Raw genomic sequence first — 24,884 nt, 5'->3', positions numbered from 1 at the left:
AACCTTAGACACGTTTTATTAGAATTACAACAACATTACAAGGATAGAGTGAGAAAACCCATACCCAACCTGAAGCAAAATATATACCAAGTGCCTGCAAGATTCAAGTCGATGGTTTCAGTGAGGCACAGTCAAGCTAGCCAGGCTAAGCTAACTAGTTTGATGTGAAAAAAATACATGACCCAGATCTTTTGGTCTTCAGATAGCTGGAGACCAGATGTACCCCTCAAGATGCGGTGTGGCACCAAATGCAATGGCACGATGTCACAGTGGTTAGCATTGCTGCCTCACAGTGCCAGGGACCCGGGTTCGATCCTGGCTTGGCTCACTGTCTGTGTGGAGTTTGCACATTCTCCTCGTGCCTTCGTGGATTTCCTCTGGGTGCTCCGGTTTCCTCCCACAGTCTAAAGATGTGCGGGTTAGGTGGATTGGCCATGCTAAATTAACCCTTAGTGTCAGGGGGACAATTAGGATAACTACATGGGGTTGTGGCGATAGGGCCTGGGTGGGATTGTGGTTGGGTAGTTGGTGCAGACTCAATGGGCCGAATGGTCTCCTTCTGCACTGGAGGAATCTATGGTATTCCGGCTCTGTGGGAATTGCCTGGGAAATTTGAACTTCTAATAGGCAATTCCCCTACTTCTTGGGACCCTCCAACTTATTTAACTGGATAGTTACACCGGAAATGTTAGACAGGAAATTCCGAGTCTAACTTCTGGGAAGCTATGCAACTAACACTCCCATCACTCACACTGACACCCCCAACTCTCCCCTTGAACCCCTGACTCCCTCAACTCCCCCTCAATCCTGACCACCTTCCACCAGCTGACTCACATCCTGACCATCCCCAAACTAGCCTCACCATCCAACACCCCCTCTGACCACTCCGACCTGAGCTCTCCACCTGACTGCCCTGAAACCCCCGACCCGACTTCACCATCCTACCCAGATGCCAGCCTGCTCCATACCACTTACCTCAGCTACTCTACTCCCTTTCCCAATCACTAACTCACCCATTCATTCTTGCGCTAACATACTAAAGAGCCAGCTTTTCAGTGTGTCAATGAACACTTCCCAGTATAGGGAAGCTAGTGGTATAAAGGGGGTTGTGTGGCCTGCCTCCCCTGGCGATCCATTGCGACGAGGAACTGAATGGATTAAAGATACACCCTGCATTTCTGAAGAAGCCAAGTTTGGAAGTCCCAACCAGAAATGCCGGAGTGGCGCAAGGAAGTAGGAGTGGAGTGGCAAACCGGCAGTGATTACTGCTCCTCGGAAAATTCGGGCCTGTGTTTAAATGTTTAGAAAAGACACGTCTTTACAGCGAGCCATCACTTTACTCTCTGGTTGGCATTACCAACCATTCGTGTCCCAAGAAGTGTAGGTAAGTTGGATTAGCCGTGGCAAATGTGTGGGGTTACTCTGTCGGAGCATTGGTGCTAAATGGCCTCCTTCTGCGCTGTAGGGGTTCTATGTATTCTTATTACCCATCCCATGCTTCCTCAAGAGGGTGGTGGTAGGTCTTTACAGACAGTCTGATACAATTGAGTGATTTACTTTGTCACTTCAATGGGCAGTTAAGAGGCAGCTGCTTTAGTGGGGAACCGGAGCCATAGTTGCGGCAGACTTGATAAAGACAATCGATTTCTTTCCCTCAGGGACACTGGTGAAGCAGCTAGGTTTTCAATGACAACCCGAGAGCCTCATTGTCACTTTCCCGTTTTAATAGGAGGTGAATTTTAAGCTCTCAAAGCACCATATGTTTTCTGGGTTATTAGTCCAGACAACTTAATAAGCAGTTACATAACCAGTACGTCACTGTAACTACCTAATGGAGACACCCTGACTTGAACACTGCAGGTACCAGCACAACAGTTAACATTGGTTTGATTCAGCTGCACATTTCCTCAAGAGTTTTTCTTATAGTAAACAAAATGTGCTATTGAGTAAAAACATCATTGAAATAGATCGACAATAACAAATTCAAAGTTATGATACATAAATGTGCTACCTCAGGAATAAGGAGAACTTCATTTTTTTTAGCCTTTTAGCAGCTGAAGTAGCATGACTGTGACACATAACATGGTGCTAATGCATGTTATGGGGTGAGATTTTCCGGCCCCGCCAACCACTAGGGTGGTCCAATCCCACCAAAAGTCAACGGACCTTTGGCTGGATCTCCACGGCGGGTCCTGCCATGACAGGGCCAAACAAATCCCAGCCTATGTTTCCGATATTGCTCAACTAACTCTTTGCAGAACAAAGCAGAGGCCGACCCATCCCATAGGGTGTACAGAACTATCAGCTCGTCGTGTTTACAGAGCTACAGGGCTACTGAGAACCCGCAGCACACTTTGTGTGCAATTTAGTCATCTGCATGGCATCTATTACATACATGCTCTTGTTTCCATAGGAACACATGTATTTTGACAAGTCTAACTCTCATCATTTTGAGTATTTTTTTTCCATTAGAGAAATACATTAATCAGCGATGATCACTGAAAGCAAAGAGAGGGAGAGGGAGCGTTAATCCATCAACCAAGCCATAAGGCATAACGGAGGAAAGGAAAGCATAGTGCTTTTGGTGTAGTAGACGGTTAAGCATCGTTCACATTCCTTACACTGCACTCTTCCATCACTGCACCCTTCAAACCAAGGAAACATACAGCAATGGGCATGTTAACTAATAAAATACATTAGTAATAAAATATTCTTTCTTTTAAAAAAAACACTATTTTTTCTTAATGCTATGATCACACTGATGAACCATTCGGTGGCCCCCCTCCCCCACCCTTAGAATGACTCCTCCAATTCCGTAGCAGGTAGCTGGCGCCATTTGTTCTTCACGACACTTTGGGTACCCCCCTGAGTCTGCTGGTTTGACAATCAACCATATTCTGATCCGGGAGGACCCTTGATTATGTTGAAGTATCCCGCCAAGGCACCCAGGTCAATATAGAGCGAGCGATTCCTTTTTCCTACAGTTGATTCTTCAGTGCTGCACACAGAGGTGTCTGGAATCCAAATAGAAGTAGGTTAGGAAAATCAAGCATTCCCCCATCTCAAAACAAGAGATCGTCTTACAGGAAAGGAATCAATAAATATATTGCTTCATCATTTCTGACTCGACTTTCAACATTTCAGCTCGCGCGCTTTTGCAATCTCACTGTCCGGTAGTCGTCTTGTGGCAGTTATGGTTAGCGAGTGGGGGAAGGTACAAGCACTCAACAATGTCAGGCTCTCCTTCCGGCCACTGTGAGTAAATATGAGCTGAACCAAGTAGCTCATGGCCTGTGCTGTGTAGGGAGAAGCAGGGATCCTGTCAGTATTCAGGCAAAGTTTGGGATTGTCGTTTTCACAGTGGCTGCAAACATTCTTGCTTCTGCACTGGAACGAGAGAGATACCCGCCCCAATGGCTGGCACCTGTCAATTCCAATGCCAGAGGAGCTCAGCTGGCATGTGTTTATATGCGGCTTAGTGTGGGGTGTGACGAGCAGAATTTCTGAGGTAGTTTGGGAAATCCCCAAGAGCAGTGCCAGTATGTATAATGTACTAGTGGGCACCTCAACCCCACCTGACTGAAAAGTGGACTTTTCTTTAGGCAAGGTGGGAGTCTAGCCGATCTGGGTAGACTGCGGTCTCCCCACATCATGATTAATCTGCTTCCTCTGTGTTTCCCCTGGGTCCCAGCGTCTCAGGCCAATGTTTATTGGCGCAACACCCAGAAACCTTGTCTGATTGTTGACATTCACCATGACTCGGAGAGCTCATTTCTACACAGGCAGCTGATGTAGGACAGGTTTGGTAACATTACTTCTCAGCTCTGCCCTCAAGGATCATGATGAGATTATATTTGTCAATGTAACAGTGGGTGAGATTGTTTTCCTAATCTCCTATCTGTACAGATGATACGCGTTGGATGTTTCCATCTGCTACATTTAAATACCTCATTTTGTTTTGTTTTTCCTACATTACAAAGCCTATGGTTTTCACAAAGGGCTGGCTTATTTTTCAGTGTTATTAACAGAATGTGCAGGTTAGGTTGATTAGCCATGCTAAATTGCCCCTTAGTGTCAGGGGTATCAGCAGGGTAAATACATGTGGTTACAGGGATAGGGTCTGGGTGGGATTGTTGTCGGTGCTGTCTCAATGGGCCAAATGGCCTCTTTCTGCACTGTAGAGATTCCATAATTCCATCAATATCAGCAACATAATCTCTGTTTCTGTTAGCATACAATAGAATAACCACATGTAATAGTATCACACTATCACAAAAAGTAGGCAGGACTACCCCATAACCCCATATATTTGCCCCGTTAACCCCTCTAACCTACGCATCCCGGGACACTAAGGGACAATTTAGCATGGCCAATGCACCTAACCCGCACATCTTTGGACTGTGGGAGGAAACCGGAGCACCCGGAGGAAACGCAGACATGGGGCGAAAGTGCAGACTCCACACAGACAGTGACCCAAGCCAGGAATCGAACCTAGGTCCCTGGACATGTGAGGTAGCAGTGCTAACCACTGTGCTACCATGCCACCCCGATACTTTTGAATTTCTGGAAGATACTTTAATTTCACCGATATCATTTATAGAGGGATTTCTTTCTGTGCACAGTGTACCGGGATTGTAAATATTTTCTTTACAATGCGCTACATTCAGCGTATTGGAAAACTGCCGGCTCCCACTAATTTAGGGCATAATCGGAATTTTCACTTTTTAATCAGGACAAAGCCAGATTGATAATTTAAAACACACCAAGTGCCTGGAATAAGAACGGAAGTGCACATGTTCATCGACAGCATCCACACACACTACCAGTGATTTACACTGATGTGTGTCTGCTGTAGAATGGGATAGACAAGACTTAGGTTTGGATCACTGATCTCCAACATCAGACCCAGTTTATACACTCTCTTCCATAACATAGAAATGGCATGGAGACCAGTCCATGTTACCATTCATTCTCCACATGAATAACATTCCTAATCCCATGGGACTACTAACATCTTGGGGGTTCCATTGACCAGAAACTGAGCTGGACTGCCATTTAAATACTATGACTACCAGAGTAGGTCAAAGGCTGGGAATCCTGCGGCAAGTAACTCACCTCCTGACTCCTCGAAGCCTGTCCACCACAAGGCACAAGTCAGAAGTGTGATTCTACACTTCTCTGGATGAGAGCAGCTCCAACAACACTCAAGAAGCTCGACACCATCCAGGACAAAGCAGCCTGCTTGATTGCTACCCCTTTCTCAAACATTCAATCCCTCCATTACCAACAATCAGTGGCAGCAGTGTGTACCACCTACAAGATGCACTGCAGGAACTCACCAAGGTTCCTTAGTCAGCACCTTCCAAACCCACGAGCACCACCATCTTGAAGGACAAGAGCAGCAGATGCCTGAGAACACCGCCACTTGGAGGTTCCCCTCCAAGTCACTCACCATCCTGACTTGGAAATATATCGCTGTTTCTTCACTGTCGCTGGGTCAAAATCCTGGAACTCCCTCCCTCACAGCACTTTGGGTATACCTATACCACAGGGATTGCAGTAGTTCAAGAAGGCAGCTCACCATCACTTTCTCAAGGGTAACTAGGGATGGGAAATAAATGCTGGTCTAGCCAGTGAAACCCACATCTCTTGAATAAAAAAACTACCATGTACCCGGGGCAGCACGGTAGCACAGTGGTTAGCACTGCTGCCACAGAGTGCCAGGGATCCAGGTTTAATTCTGGCCTCGGGTCACTGTCTATGCGAAGTTTGCACTTCCTCCCCGTGTCTGCGTGGATTTCCTCCGGGTGCTCCGGTTTCCTCCCACAGTCCAAAGATGTGCAGGTTAGGTTGATTGGCCATGCTAAATTGACCCTAGTGTCGGGGGGTTAGCAGGGTAAATGTGTGGGGTTACGGGAATAGGGCCTGAGTGGGACTGTGATCGGTACAGGCTCGATGGGCCGAGTGGCCTCCTCCTGTACTGTAGAGATTCTATGATTCCCATATGCCTGTATTCCTTATTTCAATAACAATCAATTTAATCTGTTTGTAAATGACATGCTCTTTGCTTCAACACCAACTCCGGTGGTGTAGTCCAGAGCCTGACAGCCCCTCCCTGTATAAAACACTTGCCTCCACTCCATCCTTAATCCCTGATGTATAATCTTATACTTTTTAAAAAATAAAACAAAAATCAATAAATTAAACAAAAATGGGAGAGGGCGACAGCTCCTGATGGGGCTGCAAGTAAAATAAAACGTCAAAGGAAATTAAACTAAATCAAAATATCATTTCTGGGGGTGATAATGTACCCCAGCTCACACGGAGCCCAGCAGTCATGCGCTCTCCAGAGCAATGAACATGGCCAATGTCGGGGCGCAGACAATTGAGTTGACATTTAATCTTATATCAATGTCCCCTCAATTACCAGAAACAGCCTGTTTCAGTTAGCTCTGTACCAGTGCAGCATTATTTTAAACTTCTATCAAATGATTCTGTAAACCCCCCTGTTTGAATAAAAGCAGCTCCAATTTTTCAAGTCTTTCTATTTGATCACCTCCTACCATTGAATTTGTGCTGTAACTATTTTTTTTATCGTCTTTACCTTCCTGTCGGGTGGAGCTCAGAACTGTACAACAGTCCAAATGTGAGCTTACTGATCCTTCACCATTATATAAAGGTTTATACTGCGTACATCCTGCAATAAAACCCAGTATTCCACTTGATTTTACAAGTGCATCCGAGCTGCTTTCCTTCCTCCAAATTGAGCATTAAGTGGTTGCCATTAATTCGGATCGGATGGTGGGAGGGGGGCTGGTGGGAAGGGGGGTTGTATGCAAAGTTGGAAAGTAAAATAAGTTCCATCCAAATGCACCCTTCCAACAAAACATCATGGAGTCGGATTGCCACATGTCACCTAACATGCTTGGTGCTCTGAACAATTGCCTTGGGGAAGGAGAAAATCTGAATGTGTGGTTGTAACTGGTGGTAAATGCATTGATTTTACAAGGGGGACTAGCTAGGGTAAATGCATGGGGATAGGGGCTGGGTGGGATTGTGGTCGGTGCAGACTCGATGGGCTGAATGGTCTCCTTCTGCACTGTAGGATTCTATGATTCTACAAAAGGAGGGGAGAAATTTGGAGAAAATGGTAACTAATGGAGTACAGGCAACCAGAAGATAAATATTGGTCTGGACTGGAAACTGTAGCCCAGATCCTACATTAGAACAAGAGGCTGTCGCCGTCCAGGTCACAGTGATCATTGGTACAAGTACTAATTCCTTTTGTGTTATTTTGGATCAACTAGCTAATGCCTTCTGATGATATCCCTTTGTTTGCTGGTTAAACAAGGTCATTAACCTTGTTATTTTCCCCCAAACATGTTATTCATTATCTTCCATAAACAGTGGAAATGTTATCCCTCAGGGTTGAATCTAGCCATTGTCACTGTGATATTCTTCCTCTCTAAGCACTCTCTATCATTGCTGCATCTAATACTGCAGCTCAGTGAGAGAAATTGTATCCTGGATGTGACTTGAAAAGCACCAAGTTGCATGTTTAGCTTCAACAACACTTTTCATTTGTAACTTTCATGCTTTCCTCCGCCCCCCCCCACCACCACCCCGCACTCCCCATGACATCAAATTGATTCCTTGCCATCCCTGAAGGCGCTAAGCAGAGTTACTCAACACTAGGGTGGCACGGTGGCACAGTGGTTAGCACTGCTGCCTCACAGCACCAGGGACCTGGGTTCAATTCCCGGCTTGGGTCACTGCCTGTGTGGAGTTTGCATGTTCTCCTCGTGTCTGCGTGGGTTTCCTCCGGGTGCTCCGGTTTCCTCCCACAGTCTGAAAGACGTGCTGGTTAGGTGCATAGGCCATGCTAAATTTTCCCTCAGTGGATCCGAAAAGGTGCCAGAGTGTGGCGACAAAGGGATTTTCACAATAACTTCATTGCAGTGTTAATGTAAGCCTACTTGTGACACTAATAAATAAACTTTAAGCTATCCACCCTTTGTACCTCACACCCCAGTGGCCATTCTTTATGTGAACACATAAGCCAGGATGGCATTCTAGCTCCGCACCTAGTGAGTGCGACACTAAGGACAGTGCCATCCTTAAGACAAGCATTTAAACTGAGGTCCCACCAGCTCTCTCAGCTGGATCCCAAGATCTTATTTTACGAACAGTAGGGGAGTACTGCTCGATGTCCTGGCCAATATTTATTTCTGAACAAAATCAGGAAAGGCAGATGACCTGCTCAATCTGTCATTGCTGTTTGTGGGAAATCTGTGCAAAATTCTCTGCCGTGGTTACAATAACAACTACACTTCATCAAAGTATATCACTGGCTGTAAAGTGCTTCGAGTCAATCTGAGGTTATGAAAGCTCCTTTTCAAAAGCTTGTTTGTTTGTTCACATGAAGTGGGATGAGACACAACAGCGCAGAGTCGCTGAGCAGAGACTGATAGCCAGGTTCCGCACACATGAGGACGGCCTCAACCGGGATCTTGGGTTCATGTCACACTATCTGTAACCCCCACAACTTGCCTGGACTTGCAAAATCTCACTTGCTGTCCTGTCTGGAGACAATACACATCTCTTTAACCTGTGCTTAATGCTCTCTCCACTCACATTGTCTGTACCTTTGAGACTTGATTAGCTGTAAAGACTCGCATTACAATCATTATTCTGTAAATTGAGTTTGTGTCTCTGTATGCCCTGTTTGTGAGCAGATCTCCCACTCCACCTGACGAAGGAGCAGCGCTCCGAAAGCTAGTGACGTTTGCTACCAAATAAACCTGTTGGACTTTAACCTGGTGTTGTTAGACTTCTTACTGTGTTCACATGAACCCAGACAACAAACATGGGTTAACACCAATCAATAGTGATGGGTGCGGAGAGAGAGGGAAATGATAGGTGAACCACACACTGGCCTCAGTCAATGACCATAGCTACGATGTCAAAAGCGGGATCAGAAGTGGAAACTCTAGGTCACTTTCCAACTTTCCCAACTCAAGGGTTCTGAGATTCATTGCAGCAGCCAGAACCAGAAGATTCAGCTTTGTGCTGGCAGAACGGTGGCACAGTGGTTAGCACTGCTGCCTCACAGCGCCAGGGACCCGGGTTTGATTCCCGACTTGGGCCACTGTCTGTGTGGAGTTTGGATGTTCTTCACATGTCTGCGTGGGTTTCCTCCGGGTGCTCCGGTTTCCTCCCACAGTCCAAAGATGTGCGGGTTAGGTGGTTTGGCCATGCTAAATTGACGCTTAGTGTGTCAGGATGTGTAGGTAAGAGGAATTAGCAAGGTAAATATGTGAGGTTGTGGGAAAGGGCCTGGGTGGGATTGTTGTCGGTGCAGACTCGATGGGCCGAATGGCCTCCTTCTGCACTGTAGGGTTTCTATGATTCTATGAGAATATTATTCCAGTCAATGGGATAATTTTAACCTGCCCCACCCATTGAGAGACTGATGGGATCGGGTACAACGCTGGTTTCACAATCTGCCTAGTTTGGCTCTCCACTGTAGACAACAGAGAGTGACATCGGGCAAGTTATAAAATATAGTTCCACCTAATCCCATAGATCCCCCAGCTGGCGAGCTGAGGTAAAATTGCCCTCATTATGTTTCGAAATAACTTCTTTCGCCCCAGCTGGAAGAAACCAAAGGAACGTACCACATATTTTTTCAGGTAAATTCAGCTCTTTCCTCCTGAAGGTGCGGCTGATCTCGAAGAGAGCTGAGTCAAGGCTCTGGCAACGTGGCTGATCTTCAGGAGGAGGGCTCAGTGCTGCGTGCTTCAACAGCTCTCCCGCACACCACCTTAGCTTTGGATTTCTCTCCAGCGAGGCTTCAATAAACTGCCTCATGGCAGGGCTGCAGTCCTCCGCAATGTCTTCTAATGGTGGAGCCTGCTTGTGGATCTTCAGAGAAGAATTAACACAAAAAAACTTAGTCAGTTTGCAAACTAGAAAAACAAGTCCATCATAAAGAAAAGCAAGAGGCAATGTTGCTGATATGTTTCTGTTTTGTACCTGCTCTTTTTTACCCCCCCCCCCCCCCCCCCCAGCCACCCCAACCTCTGTTTCAGTGACTTGGTTCCACAGAAACAAAACAGCTCCCCTGTATGTTACATTCGCCTGCACATGATTGGAAAACAGGAGTAGAACTTGATCCTATTCCCAACTGATGTTTGCACCTGCACTCTCAGCATGAAGTGGATCAGGAGCTGGAAATCTGAACAACTTTCCCCTCCCTATCGCAAGGCAAACAGGCCCACTGTTCATTCCCATATGTGCACCTTGATGGAGACGAACAAGCCAATAATTTGGGAAACACTCTGGGAATTTTCCTGCCCTGTATGATTCAGATAATCAATGGCTATTAGTGGAGAATTGGCAGCACCCTATTTATTCATTTTAATTATTTCTTTCACTTTCATTTTCCTTTCTTTCTCTGAGTCATTGACAGCGAACTGCTGAAGTCTAACTGAGACAACAGTCAAGCAGCTGTTCGGCTTCTACCGATCTTTCTCTTCAGCTAATTGTGCCTCGTTGGATCTCCTTTTCTTGCCCAAGTTTCTGTTTTGTTCTTTGGAGAACTTCTTAGTGATGTGACCTGTTCCGACAGCAATCAAATTCCAAAACTTCCTGGGTGTTGCACACGCACTAAAGTATGAGGTAACCTAATTTCCTCGATATTTATCGTCTCTTTTCCTGATTGGTGATGAGCTTCAGATATAAGACTGCCCTCTGGCAAATTTACCATTCTTTATTTGTTATGCAAGATAGTGAATGCTTGCATGAAATTTGAATATGGATAGCATCACAGCTGAGCCTGATCCCACGACCACTTGAGTACTTTCTCAAACAGTGATCACTAAACTGTGATCAGCTATGGGAGGTCCAAATGATTTCTCTTCCTAAGGAAGGATCACTAAAACCAAATGTAAAACCAGGCGACTAGATAACCTGGTCAAATCTGAGGACACACTGGTCCACAAAGCTGGGTTTTGCATTTGCTAACTGGGAAAGAAAGAAAATATAGTTCATTGAGGAAAGTAAAATTCAGGGAGGTAGATATGAACTAAACTTACAGCAGAAAGTTTAGTCCCACATCAGAAACGCGAGTATCCCTTTAACAACAACATCATTGTTATTTACTGCCAATCAACCTCTTTAGTACTGAAAATGAATGATTAAAAGTGTGGAGATTCATTCATTCAGGTATTAATTGTAGTTGGAGAATTTGTAAATACCAAATTTATTTATTCAAATCTTTAGTTTTCCTTTTTTTCTAATCTTCCTTTTATTTCTCTTTCTGCGCTGATTTGATATTAAATATATCAATTTTAATCCATCCTCCTTACTCCTCCCACTATTCATTTCTTTATCCTTCGATCAAACTGGTTAAGGAGATACACAATTGTTTGCCCTGTTGGATGCCCTGCTTCCCTTACTGCTATTGTTAGTTCATACTTTGTTTTGAGCTAAAGGGTGCAGGGACAAGTCTAACATTCCACACCTAAAGTGAAGTTTATTTATTGGTCACAAGTAGGCTTACATTAACACTGCAATGAAGTTACTGTGAAAATCCCCTCATCGCCACACTCTGGTGCTTGTTTGGGTACACTGAGGGGGAATTAAGCATGGCCAATGCACCTAACCAGCACATCTCTTGGACTGTGGGAGGAAACTGGAACACCTGGCGGAAACCCTCCGGGAACCTGGGGGAATTTCACAGTAACTTCATTACAGTGCTAATGTAAGCCTTACTTGTGACTAATAAATAAACTTTTACTTTAAAACCCATGCAGATGCAGGGAAAACATGCAGACTCCGCACAGACAGTGACCCAAGCCAGGAATTGAACCTGGGTCCCTGGCACTGTGAAGCAGCCATGCTAACCACTGTGGCACCATGCCACCCACCCTGAGGTGCTGAACAAAATCTAGTCCAACAGTTGTTAATTTTACGCTTATTAATTTCACTATTGAATAAACAATGCTTTTACAAGTCAAGTAAACTGACTACCCAGATCATAGAGAAGACAAGAGGACAAATATTCTTTTGCATTACTTAATTTTTAAAAAATGCTTTGCTTAAACTGATGCTATCTTGGAAACTTCTTAGATTTCTCAGTCTTGTCTCCATTCCATTATTTACCCATCAGATCACATTATCTAATTACCACTTGATTTATTTCATTTGTCTTATTTTTCAATCTCGGTGGAGTCCTGCCTTGTGCCCTCACCCAGGTTTCTCAATTTAAAAGAGAGAACAACAATGCAGTTTCCTTGACGTACAAATTTGTTCCATGTCACAAAAGTATGTGAACATTATCTAGCTAATCACCTGTCCTAATACTTTTCTAGGAAGGAATGCACTTGTTCACAAAGCATAAGTGACCTATTAAGACTATTTAAGATTCCAGTAACTGATAAAACCTGTTTTGCCGAACCTATGTTTTATCACATTTACAGCAGAATTGTTTCGAAACTTGTTTGCTCCCTTAATCAACATTGCATTTGTTTGATGAGACCATTGTTTAACTTCAATGCAATTCCTACTTTTTACTTTGATTTGTTGTCGTGGAAACTTACAATGTACAGATATGATGGGTAAGCTGACCTAGGATACCTCTTCACCCAGGGCGGATTCCCAGTCTGCATGTGGATGATGGTAGAACCAAGACTGTAGATGTCTGACTTTGTTGAATGGCCTCTGCAGGTAATAACTTCTGGACTCATATAGAACTAAAACAAAATATAAATCTACAGTTAATTCATGACTTCCAATCATTCTCACAAAACTCGCTTTTTCATCGAGCCCAAAACAAAGCCTTTTTAGGTATATTAATGGGAATGCCAACTGCACATTGAAAGTGTTTTAAATTTAAAGCCATTGGCAATCCATCTTATTTCTTGGTTATCTGTTAGTTTCAGAAAAACTGAGACTTAAGGACGTGTTAATCTTTTTAAAAAAGTTACAGCTAACAGAAGGTTCCCGTAGAATATTTATGACTTTTGTTGTCTGCCTCCTGAGTGTTCTGTCCTTAGAAAAATGACAATCCACGCTAAATACTGTTGCCTTTCATAGCAATAACTGATAAGTACATCAAGATTAGTGAACACATGAAAAATGATTAGTGAGCATATTCACTGCAGAAAATGAAGACAAACTATTTCTAATGTACTGCAAGCATTCTGTTGCCAATATACTGTGAAAGATGGGAAGATCTGGTAAAATAAGATGCTGGATTATTGTAAAAATACAACTGGTTTGCTAATGTCCTTTAGGGAAAGAAGCCTGCTGTTCATTTCCAATCTGATTTTAGGCGGCTCCAGTCCCATGTGAATTTGATGGACTCTTGCCCTCTGAAGTGGTCGAGCAAGCTATTCAGCTATCTCAAACTGGGGACAACAAATAGCAGCAACACCCACAGTGTGAACACTAACAATAGAGAAAAAAATCCATCATAAAACATCAGTACTTGGTTTTGCAACCAAGTGTAATCATTGCCTTTATATCGCTTCCGTCCTTCATTTCATTTCTAGCAGAAGGCCTATGTGCTTTTGTATCTGTAGATAAATCTTCGGACAATCAGACCCACTGGGCTTCCAGCCTGATGGATCTACTTTACTGCAGACAGAGGATTGCATCAGAAGTCCAAGGCAGCTTTTTGTAAACTTCCTTCATCACAGTTAGTTCACAATCACCACCCAAAGTGACACACTGACAGATGAAAGAGAATTAAATAGCTCCATGCTATTTATACCAGATAAGCTAGAATAAACTAATAATAAATTTGCAAGAAATAGGGCTCTCCAATGTGAACTAAACTATTTATGAACCACGTGTGACCCCACCATTTACAAAAGCATGTGAACATTATCTTGCTAATCACCTGTACTAAACATTTTCCAGGAAAGAACGTACTTGTTCACAGATCAGAAGTTACTATTTATGATCCTGCTAAGTGGTAAAACCTGTTTTGCTGGACCCATTTTAAAAGGAGCTGTCTTCATGAAACACTGTTTTCAAATCTGCTCGCTCGATATGCAGCACACAATGAAATGGCACTCATTACTTTGCCACTTGTGTGCAACAACACGGTGAAAAAATGACAACAAACATAAAGTGTGTCAAAACACTTAATCAGGGAAATGATGTCTCCTCAAACTTATACAGTAATTTACAGGAATAGAATAATAAAAACTGTTGGGCAATTCCTTCCACAAATCTTTTACTTGAAAATGCATTCTTTAGTGGGAAGAGATATTGTTAATTTGTTTACCAAGGAAAAACCCTATCTATCTAGAGTTTAAGATCTAAGAGCGTGGCAACTAGGGGAATTCCACAGTAACTTCATTGCAGTGTTAATGTAGGTCTACTTGTGACTAATAAATATACTTTTAAAAAAAGATATTATTTAATTACCCTTATGTTTGGAAATAAGCTTGAAGGAGGGAGTCAGCTTTGTTTCGACATTTATTGTGAAGCTTCTCAAGACGCTGCAGCAGTTATGAAGTGTTGCTACTGACATTAATTTCCACCCATGAAGTTTATTTGGTGGCACAGTGGTTAGCACTGCTGCCTCACAGTGCCAGGGACCTGGGTTCAATTCCCAGCTTGGGTCACTGTCTGTGCAGAGTCTGCATGTTCTCCCCGTGTCTGTGTGGGTTTCCTCCGGGTGTTCCAGTTTCCTCCCACAGTGCAAAAGACGTGCTGGTTAGGTGCATTGGCCATGCTAAATTCTCGCTCAGTGTACCCGAACAGGTGCCAGAGTGTGGTGACTAGGGGATTTTCACAGTAACTTCATTGCAGTGTTAATGTAAGCCTACTAGTGACACTAATAAATAAAAATTGACTTATTTTATATCAGCATTTTCACTTGGCATATTTCCCCCAATTCCCATCCCTCCTTTCCAAAAGCAATACTGGAGCACAGTTCCTTGGGATGCTGACAGTCTTGATGTATCCTAGTGTAATGTCAACTGTTACCTGCAGCATAATGATCAGAGGCAGAAGCTCTGGTAGATAGCTTGGTCTCTCTATCCCAAGGACATTGAAGGTGAATTCATCATACCAACTGCTTCCTGGTCCAAGATCATCTAATTTGACAGAATCAAGATTGAACCAGGGACTTTCCTGGTCTGTGTGGCTCAGTTTCAGAATGAGTGGAGCCTTTAACCTTTCAGTCATCAGGAAATTTGGGGTGGATGGAATATAATAGAAACAAGAAGCAGGAGAAGGCCTTTCGGCCCTTCGAGCCTGCTCTGCCATTCATTATGATCATCAAATTCAATATCCTGATTTCTCCTTCCCCCCCATATCCTTTGATCCCTTTGGCCCCAAGAGTTATATCTAATTTCTTCTTAAAATCACACAGTGTTTTGGCCTCAACTGTTTCCTGTGATAGTGAATTCCACACATTCACCACTCTCTGGGTGAAGAAATTTCTCCTCACCTCAGTCCTAAAAAGTTTACCCCTTATCCTCAAACTATAATCCCTAGTTCTGTACTCCCCCATCATCGAGAACATAATGTGATGCTTCGTGGGCTGTGCTTTGCTAGTAAGAACTGAAAAGCATAATACTTGTAAATGTTAACATTCAGAGGGATTTGGATGTACTTGTACAGTGATCACAAACTTTGTATGCCTCTACAATAAGCAATTAGGTAAGCAAATGCCTTTATTGCAAGGCAATGGGAGTACAAGGATAAAGACGTTTTTTCTATTGTTTTACAGGAATTTGCGAACACCACCTTGAATAGTGTATGCGCTTTTGGACTCCATATGTAAGGTAGGATATACTTGCATTGGAGGCATTGCAGCGAAGATTCACTGGATATGTCCCTAGGATGAGAAGCTTGTCCTATGATGAGCGATTTAGTAAACTGAGCCTATAATCTCTGGATTTTAGTGGAATGAGGAAACATACAAGATTCTGAAGGGGCTCGATAGGACAGATATTGAGAGGTTGTTTCCACTGACTCGGGACTTGAGCAAGGGGATAAGGAGCCAATCATTTAGGACTGAAATGAAGGGAAATCTCTTCACTAAAGTCTTTGTGAACCTTTATAATTCTCTACCACAAAAGATTGTGGATGTTCCATCGTTGAGTACATTTAAGGAGGGGTAGACAGATTTTCACTCTCTTAGCAAATCAATGGAGCCAGCAAGAAAGTGATCAACCATCATTGTATTGAATGGCAGAGCCTATTTCTATTTATTCACTATTCTGGATGGTTTGACTCCTCTCATCTTTGGAGTTTGCCCACAGCAGGCATACTTGTTGGCTGTCTCCAGCTAACGGGGCTTCCTTCCATGCTTCTGTGCATTTCCCAACCACAATTTAATTGGTTGTTAGGTCACTTCAAAAATACATTACAAGTTTCAATTTCATCCCACGCCCTGTAAAGATACACTGAGTATTTCCCTGCCTTGTCTTGAATGGCATTCTTTAAATTTGAATCTCATTAAGCAGCAACTCATAGCCTGCATAATGTGCTATCATGACTTGCAATGGGGTTCCATTTCTTTGGCTTTCTATAAGCCTTGCTTGCTTCATTTTACTCTGGGATACACTGCTTGAGAAATCTGCACAAAGTCAGGTTTGGTAAAAATTGTGTGAAAAGGTCTTTTGTTGTTGCACAAGTGTTTGTTGGATAAGGGGAATTTTTGTTTGAAATAGTTTAGATGCATTGTGCTGCTACTCCTTACACCAGTTTCTTCAATGTTGTGCACCTATATCGTAGCCTCTCTGTGAACCTACTGTCAATCAGCAAGGAATGTTCATCACAAACCTGAAATGAATGTTTCTCCAAATATGGAACAGATCGTTCACCAAAGATGAAGCAATCAGTGACCAATGATGGTCACAAAATAGATGCAATAATAGAGAAACAATTCCAAAGGTACATGTATTCTAAAATATTGAACAAGTGGCATGCCCAATTTAGATTTAAATCAAAGTCTTCCTGAGGAAGTGAAACCTCAGTTTTGATTACACGCACAATGACAGATCTCAACACCTCAGTAGTTTCTCCACAGTTAAGAGGATGCATGAGAAACGCCACTGCCATTAGTCCCAGTCTGCACAGAATCAGAGAAAATATGCTAACAGGGAGGAATGCCAATTGCATATTTTGCCAGAAGTAATTGTGGATGATGTGAGCATAGAACATAGAACATAGAAAGCCACAGCACAAACAGGCCCTTCGGCCCACAAGTTGCGCCGATCACATCCCCACCTCTAGGCCTATCTATAGCCCTCTAACCCATTAAATCCCATGTACTCATCCAGAAGTCTCTTAAAAGACCCCAACGAGTTTGCCTCCACCACCACCGACGTCAGCCGATTCCACTCACCCACCACCCTCTGAGTGAAAAACTTACCCCTGACATCTCCACTGTACCTACCCCCCAGCACCTTAAACCCGTGTCCTCTCGTAGCAACCATTTCAGCCCTTGGAAATAGCCTCTGAGAGTCTACCCTATCCAGACCTCTCAACATCTTGTAAACCTCTATCAGGTCACCTCTCATCCTTCGTCTCTCCAGGGAGAAGAGACCAAGCTCCCTCAACCTATCCTCATAAGGCATGCCCCCCAATCCAGGCAACATCCTTGTAAATCTCCTCTGCACCCTTTCAATGGCTTCAACATCTTTCCTGTAATGAGGTGACCAGAACTGCGCGCAGTACTCCAAGTGGGGTCTAACCAGGGTCCTATAAAGCTGCAGCATTATCTCCCGACTCCTAAACTCAATCTCTCGATTAATGAAGGCCAGTACGCCGTACGCCTTCTTGACCGCATCCTCCACCTGCGAGGCCGATTTAAGAGTCCTATGGACCCGGACCCCAAGGTCCTTCTGATCCTCTACACTGCTAAGAATGGTACCCTTCATATTATACTGCTGCTTCATCCCATTGGATCTGCCAAAATGGATCACCACACACTTATCCGGGTTGAAGTCCATCTGCCACTTCTCCGCCCAGTCTTGCATTCTATCTATGTCTCGCTGCAACTTCTGACATCCCTCCAAACTATCCACAACACCACCTACCTTGGTGTCGTCAGCAAACTTACCAACCCATCCCTCCACTTCCTCATCCAGGTCATTTATGAAAATGACAAACAGCAAGGGTCCCAGAACAGATCCCTGGGGCACTCCACTGGTCACTGACCTCCATGCAGAGAAAGACCCCTCCACAGCCACTCTCTGCCTTCTGCAGGCAAGCCAGTTCTGGATCCACAGGGCAACAGCCCCTTGGATCCCATGCCCTCTCACTTTCTCAAGAAGTCTTGCATGGGGGACCTTATCGAACGCCTTGCTGAAGTCCATATAGACCACATCCACCGCTCTTCCTTCGTCAATGTGTTTGGTCACATTTTCAAAGAACTCAACCAGGCTCGTAAGGCACGACCTGCCCTTGACAAAGCCGTGCTGACTACTTTTGATCATACTAAACTTCTCTAGATGATCATAAATCCTGTCTCTCAGGATCCTCTCCATCAACTTACCAACCACTGAGGTTAGACTCACCGGTCGGTAATTTCCCGGGCTGTCCCTGTTCCCTTTCTTGAATATAGGGACCACATCTGCAATCCTCCAATCCTCCGGAACCTCTCCCGTCTCCATCGACGATGCAAAGATCATCGCCAAAGGCTCCGCAATCTCTTCCCTCGCCTCCCACAGTAACCTGGGGTACATCCCATCCGGTCCCGGCGACTTACCAACCTTGATGCCATTCAATAGTTCCAACACATCCTCTTTCTTTATGTCCACATGCTCGATCCTTTCTGTCCACCGCAAACCAGCAGTACAACCACCCAGATCCCTTTCCACCGTGAATACCGAGGTAAAGTATTCATTAAGCAGCTCCGCCATTTCTAACGGTTCCGCACAAACTTTTCCCCCTTCACCTTTTAAGGGTCCTATGCCTTCACATCTCATCCTTTTACTCTTGACATATTTGTAGAAAGCCTTGGGATTCTCCTTAATCTTACCCGCCAAGGCCTTCTCATGACCCCTTCTCGCTCTCCTAATTTCCTTCTTAAGCTCCCTCCTACATCCCGTATACTCCTCTAAATCTTTAACACCTCCTAGCTCTCTAAACCTTCTGTACGCCTCTCTTTTCTTATTCACCAGGTTCATCACAACCTTCGTGCACCACGGTTCCCGTACCCTACCAACACCCCCCTGTCTCATCGGAACGTTGTCACAGGAAGTCCTATAAAGAGCCAAGGGAACTATATGGTTTGAAAGGGATGAGATTAATGGTATTTTTTAAAAAACATGGCCCTATATAACTATCTTCAGGAATACAATAACCGGTCTCACCTCTGTTCCTCGAATATCTCTGGGAATGTAGGTTTCTTCAGTCATCTGGACAGAGAGACCAAAATCTACCAGCACTGCCTTGGTTGACATGAGAACTATATTGCTGGCTGGGAGGACATGAACAAATGAGACAAATGAATAAATCATTCCAACATTCCTTTTCACTGCGCAAATGTCCTTAAGGGATTTGGTAATACACATAAATTATAGAAAGGGCAAAAAAACTTACGCTTGATGTCATGATGGATGACATTTTTGGAATGTAAAAAGTCAAGTGCCTTGAGGACATGTTTGGTCAACCATATGATTTCAAATTCCTTCATAGGCCCACAGCTTTCTAATTTTTCCAAGATGGATCCTCCCTCTCCTGCCTCCATGAAGAGGTGTATGGTCTCATTCCACAACAAGGCTCCATATAACTCCGCAATGTTCTCGTGGCGGAACTGTGCTTGTATTTGTATGTCAGCAGGCTTGAAAAACTCCACCGGAATCTTCAATTTAAAACAAAATGCATTGCATGACTCAGTAAAGAGGGTTCGCATTTATCACATAATTATAAAGAAAATTAGGGGAAAAGTACATTTGCTTCCCCATGTCCTTGCCTTCTTTCTTGATAACAGTAAGAAGTCTCACAACACCAGTGCTGCAATCACCTGATGAAGGAGCAGCGCTTCGAAAGCTTGTGATACCAAATAAACCTGTTGGACTTTAACCTGGTGTTGTGAGACTTCTTACTGTGCCCACCCCAGTCCAAAGCCGGCATCTCCACATCACTTCTTTCTTGATGGCAATGATACAAGTTGGTATATTGCATGCTGCCAAAATTGCCTTTATTGATGTGAGAATGTAAACTGTGAGGTTCAGCAGGCCATTTTATCATGTGGGAAGCCTGATACATCCCTCAGCTGACATCTATAATGCTTCACACTTTCCAGTAATACTATTAGACACTAAGTTGGAATCCTGGCTAGCCTTTCACAACCTAAGCCCAGCAATACTGAGGTCAACTGCTGGCACTGCGTTTGTCAACTCAATACATACAATTGGCAGAATTCAGTTCCTATCTAGTCTGTACTGCTCAGTACTGCAGGGTATAATGCTACCAAATAAACCTGTTGGACTTTAACCTGGTGTTGTGAGACTTCTTACTGGGTATAATGCACACAGCCACAGAACCCTCTGGGGAACTCCAAATATCACTGATGGGATTTTTCAGCCCATTTTTTTATAAAAAGTCCTTTTTTCTTTCTCCTCTCTTTCCTTCTGTTTGCCTTTTCTTTTTTAATAATTTAACATTATACATTTAAGCTTTTCCTTGGCCACCTATTGGCTAAAGTGCAGTCACATCTGTTCAGTGTCCCCACTTTGTTCATATCCTGGGAGACATGTGAAAGAGACCTGATGTCCCCACCGCCCACCCCGGCCCCCCCTCCCCCTTACCCACCCCCGCCTTGGCCTTTGCTTTCACTTCCTCTGGCAGTTTATCCGAAAGTGGGAATCTGCTTCATGCGCATTTTTGGCATGACGTCTCCTCCTGCTGCCCTGTGCTCCAATCGCAGCTTCGTAAAATGCCATTTTAACACTGGCGTTAATTATAACATGCAGATGTTTTAAGAATTAATACAAAATATTGCAAATACATTTACTTTTTAATCACTAACTGATCAGGTAAAGGTCATTACATGATGGAAGTTAAATTAGTTTATCTTTATATTTATAAAATAGACCTTGTTGGGGGAAAAAAATATGCAGCAAAATAAATGAACCCAGTCGTAGCTTGATTGTGGTTTGTTTAATTGATCACGGAACGATCAGATTCCTCAGCAACATACATGATATTCAGTTTTTATCGTGGGTTTCAGAGATACACTGGTCTTCTTTCGCCCACATTAAATTGGTCATGGCATTACAGGGGTGACTTCCCTGGGTTTGTACTGTGTGGCTGCAGGTAATGCCAGAAGATTAATTGGGACAGAATGCACCTTTTGTCCAACTGTCCTTCCATTCAAATACTTTCCTATCCAACGTTAGGTGAATTCATTGAAATTTGAAAGACCATGAAAGGAAACAACAAAGCTGATTGGGACAAATACCAGGAGTTTCGAGTTAAAATTAGGAAGTTAAGAGTAAAAAGAGAAGTTGCATGGAACCATTGTGTGGACAAAAAGTTACAAGAAGAGGCCATTTAAGTGAACAATATAAATGGTTTTAAGTGGTTGTTTCTAAAGAGAAGAGATTGAGGTTTATGATAAAATTGAGTTGAAGACATTAAGGTCTATCAAAATAGGTCAAGTTTGTTGAAATAGGATGTTTCCTATTGGTAAAAATTCTTGAATTCATATATAGTTTTGTAAAGGTTCAATAAGAAAAGGTTATGAGCTTTGAAAACTAAAAATATCTTTCAGTGGTTAAAGGAGTGGATTTATTTTTAAAATGTTTGCATGACTTACTAATTTGCATGCCATTCGCTTCTTTGTCTCTCTGTCCTGTGCAAGGTGACACTTTCCAAATGTACCGCGAGGAATGTAACCAGGGCCAATGTTCCTGTGGGCAAATTTCCATGGAAACAAGAAGACTTCCGAATCGACCTGATAATGTCCATTTTTAATCGCTATATCTTTCTGCAGTATAAAAAGAAAGTCATAACAGTCAAAGACCACAATAAGAAAACTAGTTCAGCCTTTCCTCCCCACATGACAATTTGAGGCATGCAGACCTAACGTGGAAATGGAAAGTTCATATTTACACATTAATGGGTCTTGTGGTGGACTTAAAATAGGTTAAAACTAGTCTGAGTTGCAAAACATTTTCCATTCTGCAGCAATCTGGGTGGACATATCAGTGCAGCATCGATGAAACATTAAACCAATGTCCCATCTGTCTGCTGGATGCTAAACATCCCTCAGCACTATTAGTATAAGAGCAGGGGAGCTCTTGTCCATAGTCCTGGCCCTAAATCAGTGTAATATCATTTTTTTAAAAGGGCAGCAATTCCATTGCTATTTGTTGAATCTTGCTGTGCACAAACTGGCTGCTGCAGGGGGTCTAAAAACCAGTGATTCCTGAGTCATATGTGATTCATAGAATGCCTACAGTGCAGAAGGGAGCCCATTTGGTCCATCGAGTCTGCACTGACCACAATCCCACCCAGGCCCTATTCCCGTAACCCCACGTATTTACCCTGCTAAGCCCCCTGACACTAAGGGTTAATTTAGCATGGTCAATCCACCTAATCTGCACATCTTTGGACTGAGGGAGGAAACTGGAGCACCCGGGGAAATCTCACGCAGACACGGGGAGAACGTGCAAACTCCGCACAGTCACCCATACTCCTCATTGAATTGAACCCAGGTCTCTGGCGCTGTAGTGTAGCAATGCTAGCCACTGTGCGACCGTGCCACCGTACCCCCCCCCCCACCCCACCCCCCTGTGCCGCCTGAATATCTCATTTGCAGCACCCAACCTGCTCCAGTTGGATTGCATTAACATGGGGGGGGGGGGGGGGGGGTAATAAAAAGAGTTTTAATTGTGGGGATTTAAAAGTGAAACCAACCTGCTGCACTTCATGGTTACAAATGATTGTTTAAACAAAAAACATCATGCTACTTTATACGACCCTGTCCCCAGTGATGTAACTACACCGTGATTATAGCTAATGCTATCTGGATGGGGGAACAGGTTTCATGGTTCATCTCTGCCATTGTTTCTGGTTTCGCTGTGATAATAAATATTCTGACTGTGCTGATGGAAGCAATTTGTTAAATCGTGAGAATCAATAACTGAAATATTGTCTTAATTCTATACTTAAATTAAAGTTTGTTTTAATGATTACTGACAAAATTGGAGTTAAAAAATCAAAATGTGATCAGAGTCAGACTTATTTTCAATTCCATTTTTTCTATTGATAAATAAATTCAGTATGCAGCAAATGTGCAAATTATGCATTATACTGGAGACACTTGCTAATTTGCCAAATATTTAGTTTAGAAATGCCAAATTTTCGGCTTGTGGCTCCGGATAGTTTTAAATTTCGAAAGATTCTTTGGGCCAGGACCCCCGGGCTGCTGTGTTTCCTTGTTGTGTCTACTCTTCAATAGTATTTCACTGGCTTAAACGAAAGGCGGCAGAAATTGAAGTCTTATCTTTCAATATTTACTGTAGTCTAACATTGTGGATGCGCTTCAGCTCAATCCATAGCAGTGCAAAGAAGGTCATGCGGAATAAGCCTATTTCGAAATAAATTCAGGGCACGCAGACTGTACTCTGAATAATCTCCTGCCTGCACACACTAAACAACCTGGTGCTCACCTTGTTCAGTATCACTCCTGCCTCGCAGTTTCGGAAGTGCTGCAGCAGACTGCGGGAAGTGTTGGACACCTGATTAGCAAAGGTGAGTAAATCCTCCACTGTGCCGTATCTGACAGAGGTGAGGCAGGCCGGCTGCTGCTCGCCGGCCCCATTCTCCAGCGCTTCTTCGTCCGAGTGCTGCGGCAGCGAGAGCAGATTGTCCTGATACAGCGCCGTGTCCTCCAAGGGGTACAACGCCTCTAGGACCTCCATCACGTCGTCGCCCATATGTTCCAGCAGCAATTCCCACCTGGCGTTATCGATACTCTGGGTGAGCATGTACTCCATTGCCTTCCTCTTTCGATCACTGTGGTCTGTCCCGACAAAAGAGAAATCATCAGCGCGCCCGCCAGCTTCTCACCCCAGCGGGGACGCACAGCGGCTGCCTCTGGCTGCTGCCATCCTCCTCTGACTCTGCATGTGATACCGGGCACACAGATTCCCTACACTGCACACAGAGCGAGGGAGGGAGAAAGGGAGGAGCAAAGTGCTTTCAGTACGTGTTGGCACTCAAAGCAGGCTGGCTGGACTGGACTGGAAGCGAAGGGGGCGGGCTACAACTCAGACAGGGGGTTGCCCCAGATCTGATGAGAATACTCACATTGTCTGTATCTTTAAGACCTGATCAGCTGTAAAGATTCGCATTCTAATCAGTATTCTGTAACTTGATTTTGTGTCTCTGTGCCCTGTTTGAGAGCAGATATCCACTCTGTCTGACGAAGGAGCAGCGTTCCGAAAGCTAATGGCATTTGCTACCAAATAAATCTGTTGGATTTTAACCTGGTGTTGTTAAAACTCTTACTGAGAATATCACACACACCATGCACTAATTTATGACTGGGCATTATCAACATCAGCAAAGACAGTCTTCAACAACAGAAACTCTCACTTTAACATGCTGGGTGGGGTAAGCTATCACACACTTGTTGGGCCGAATGGCCCATGCTGACTCACATTTATAAATTGAGCAGCATGCAAATAGGTTCACTTATCCATTCATTTTTTAAAAATTAATTCAGGATATGGGCATCCCAGGCAAGACTGGTGTGCAGAAAGATCATTATAGATCCGAAACATTAAATTCTCTCCACAGATGCTGCCAGACCTATTTAGACTTTCCAACATTTTCTGTTTTGATTTCCAGTATCCGCAGTGTTTTGCTTTTATTTTTAAGTTAGTATGTATTGTCTA

General features: G+C 43.8%; 1 protein-coding gene across 1 annotated transcript; it reads right to left on the bottom strand.

Annotated features, from left to right (window-relative positions):
• Positions 1-24,111, bottom strand: map3k8 (mitogen-activated protein kinase kinase kinase 8). Its single transcript, XM_078227685.1, has 7 exons — positions 23,655-24,111; positions 21,797-21,967; positions 19,576-19,837; positions 19,347-19,453; positions 12,603-12,755; positions 9,678-9,924; positions 1-3,014 (listed from the first exon to the last, which is right to left on the bottom strand). The coding sequence occupies exons 1-7, from the start codon at positions 23,979-23,981 to the stop codon at positions 2,887-2,889; spliced, it is 1,395 nt and encodes a 464-aa protein (XP_078083811.1). The 5' UTR covers positions 23,982-24,111; the 3' UTR covers positions 1-2,886.
• Between the last annotated feature and the right edge of the window lie 773 nt (positions 24,112-24,884).

This window comes from Mustelus asterias, chromosome 2, assembly GCF_964213995.1.
Source record: "Mustelus asterias chromosome 2, sMusAst1.hap1.1, whole genome shotgun sequence".
NCBI classification, from domain to species: domain Eukaryota; kingdom Metazoa; phylum Chordata; class Chondrichthyes; order Carcharhiniformes; family Triakidae; genus Mustelus; species Mustelus asterias.
Note: the sequence above shows the minus strand (reverse complement) of the source record. Positions and strands in the feature narration are given on the sequence as shown.

Excerpts from the sequence above, each read along its gene's own strand:
- map3k8 (XM_078227685.1), bottom strand. The coding sequence starts at position 23,981 with ATGGAGTACATGCTCACCCAGAGTATCGATAACGCCAGGTGGGAATTG. Across the intron at positions 21,968-23,654 it reads CAGGAGTGATACTGAACAAG|AAAGATATAGCGATTAAAAA; the intron begins GTGAGCACCAGG and ends TTTATACTGCAG. Across the intron at positions 19,838-21,796 it reads AGCGAATGGCATGCAAATTA|ATTCCGGTGGAGTTTTTCAA; the intron begins GTAAGTCATGCA and ends TTTAAATTGAAG.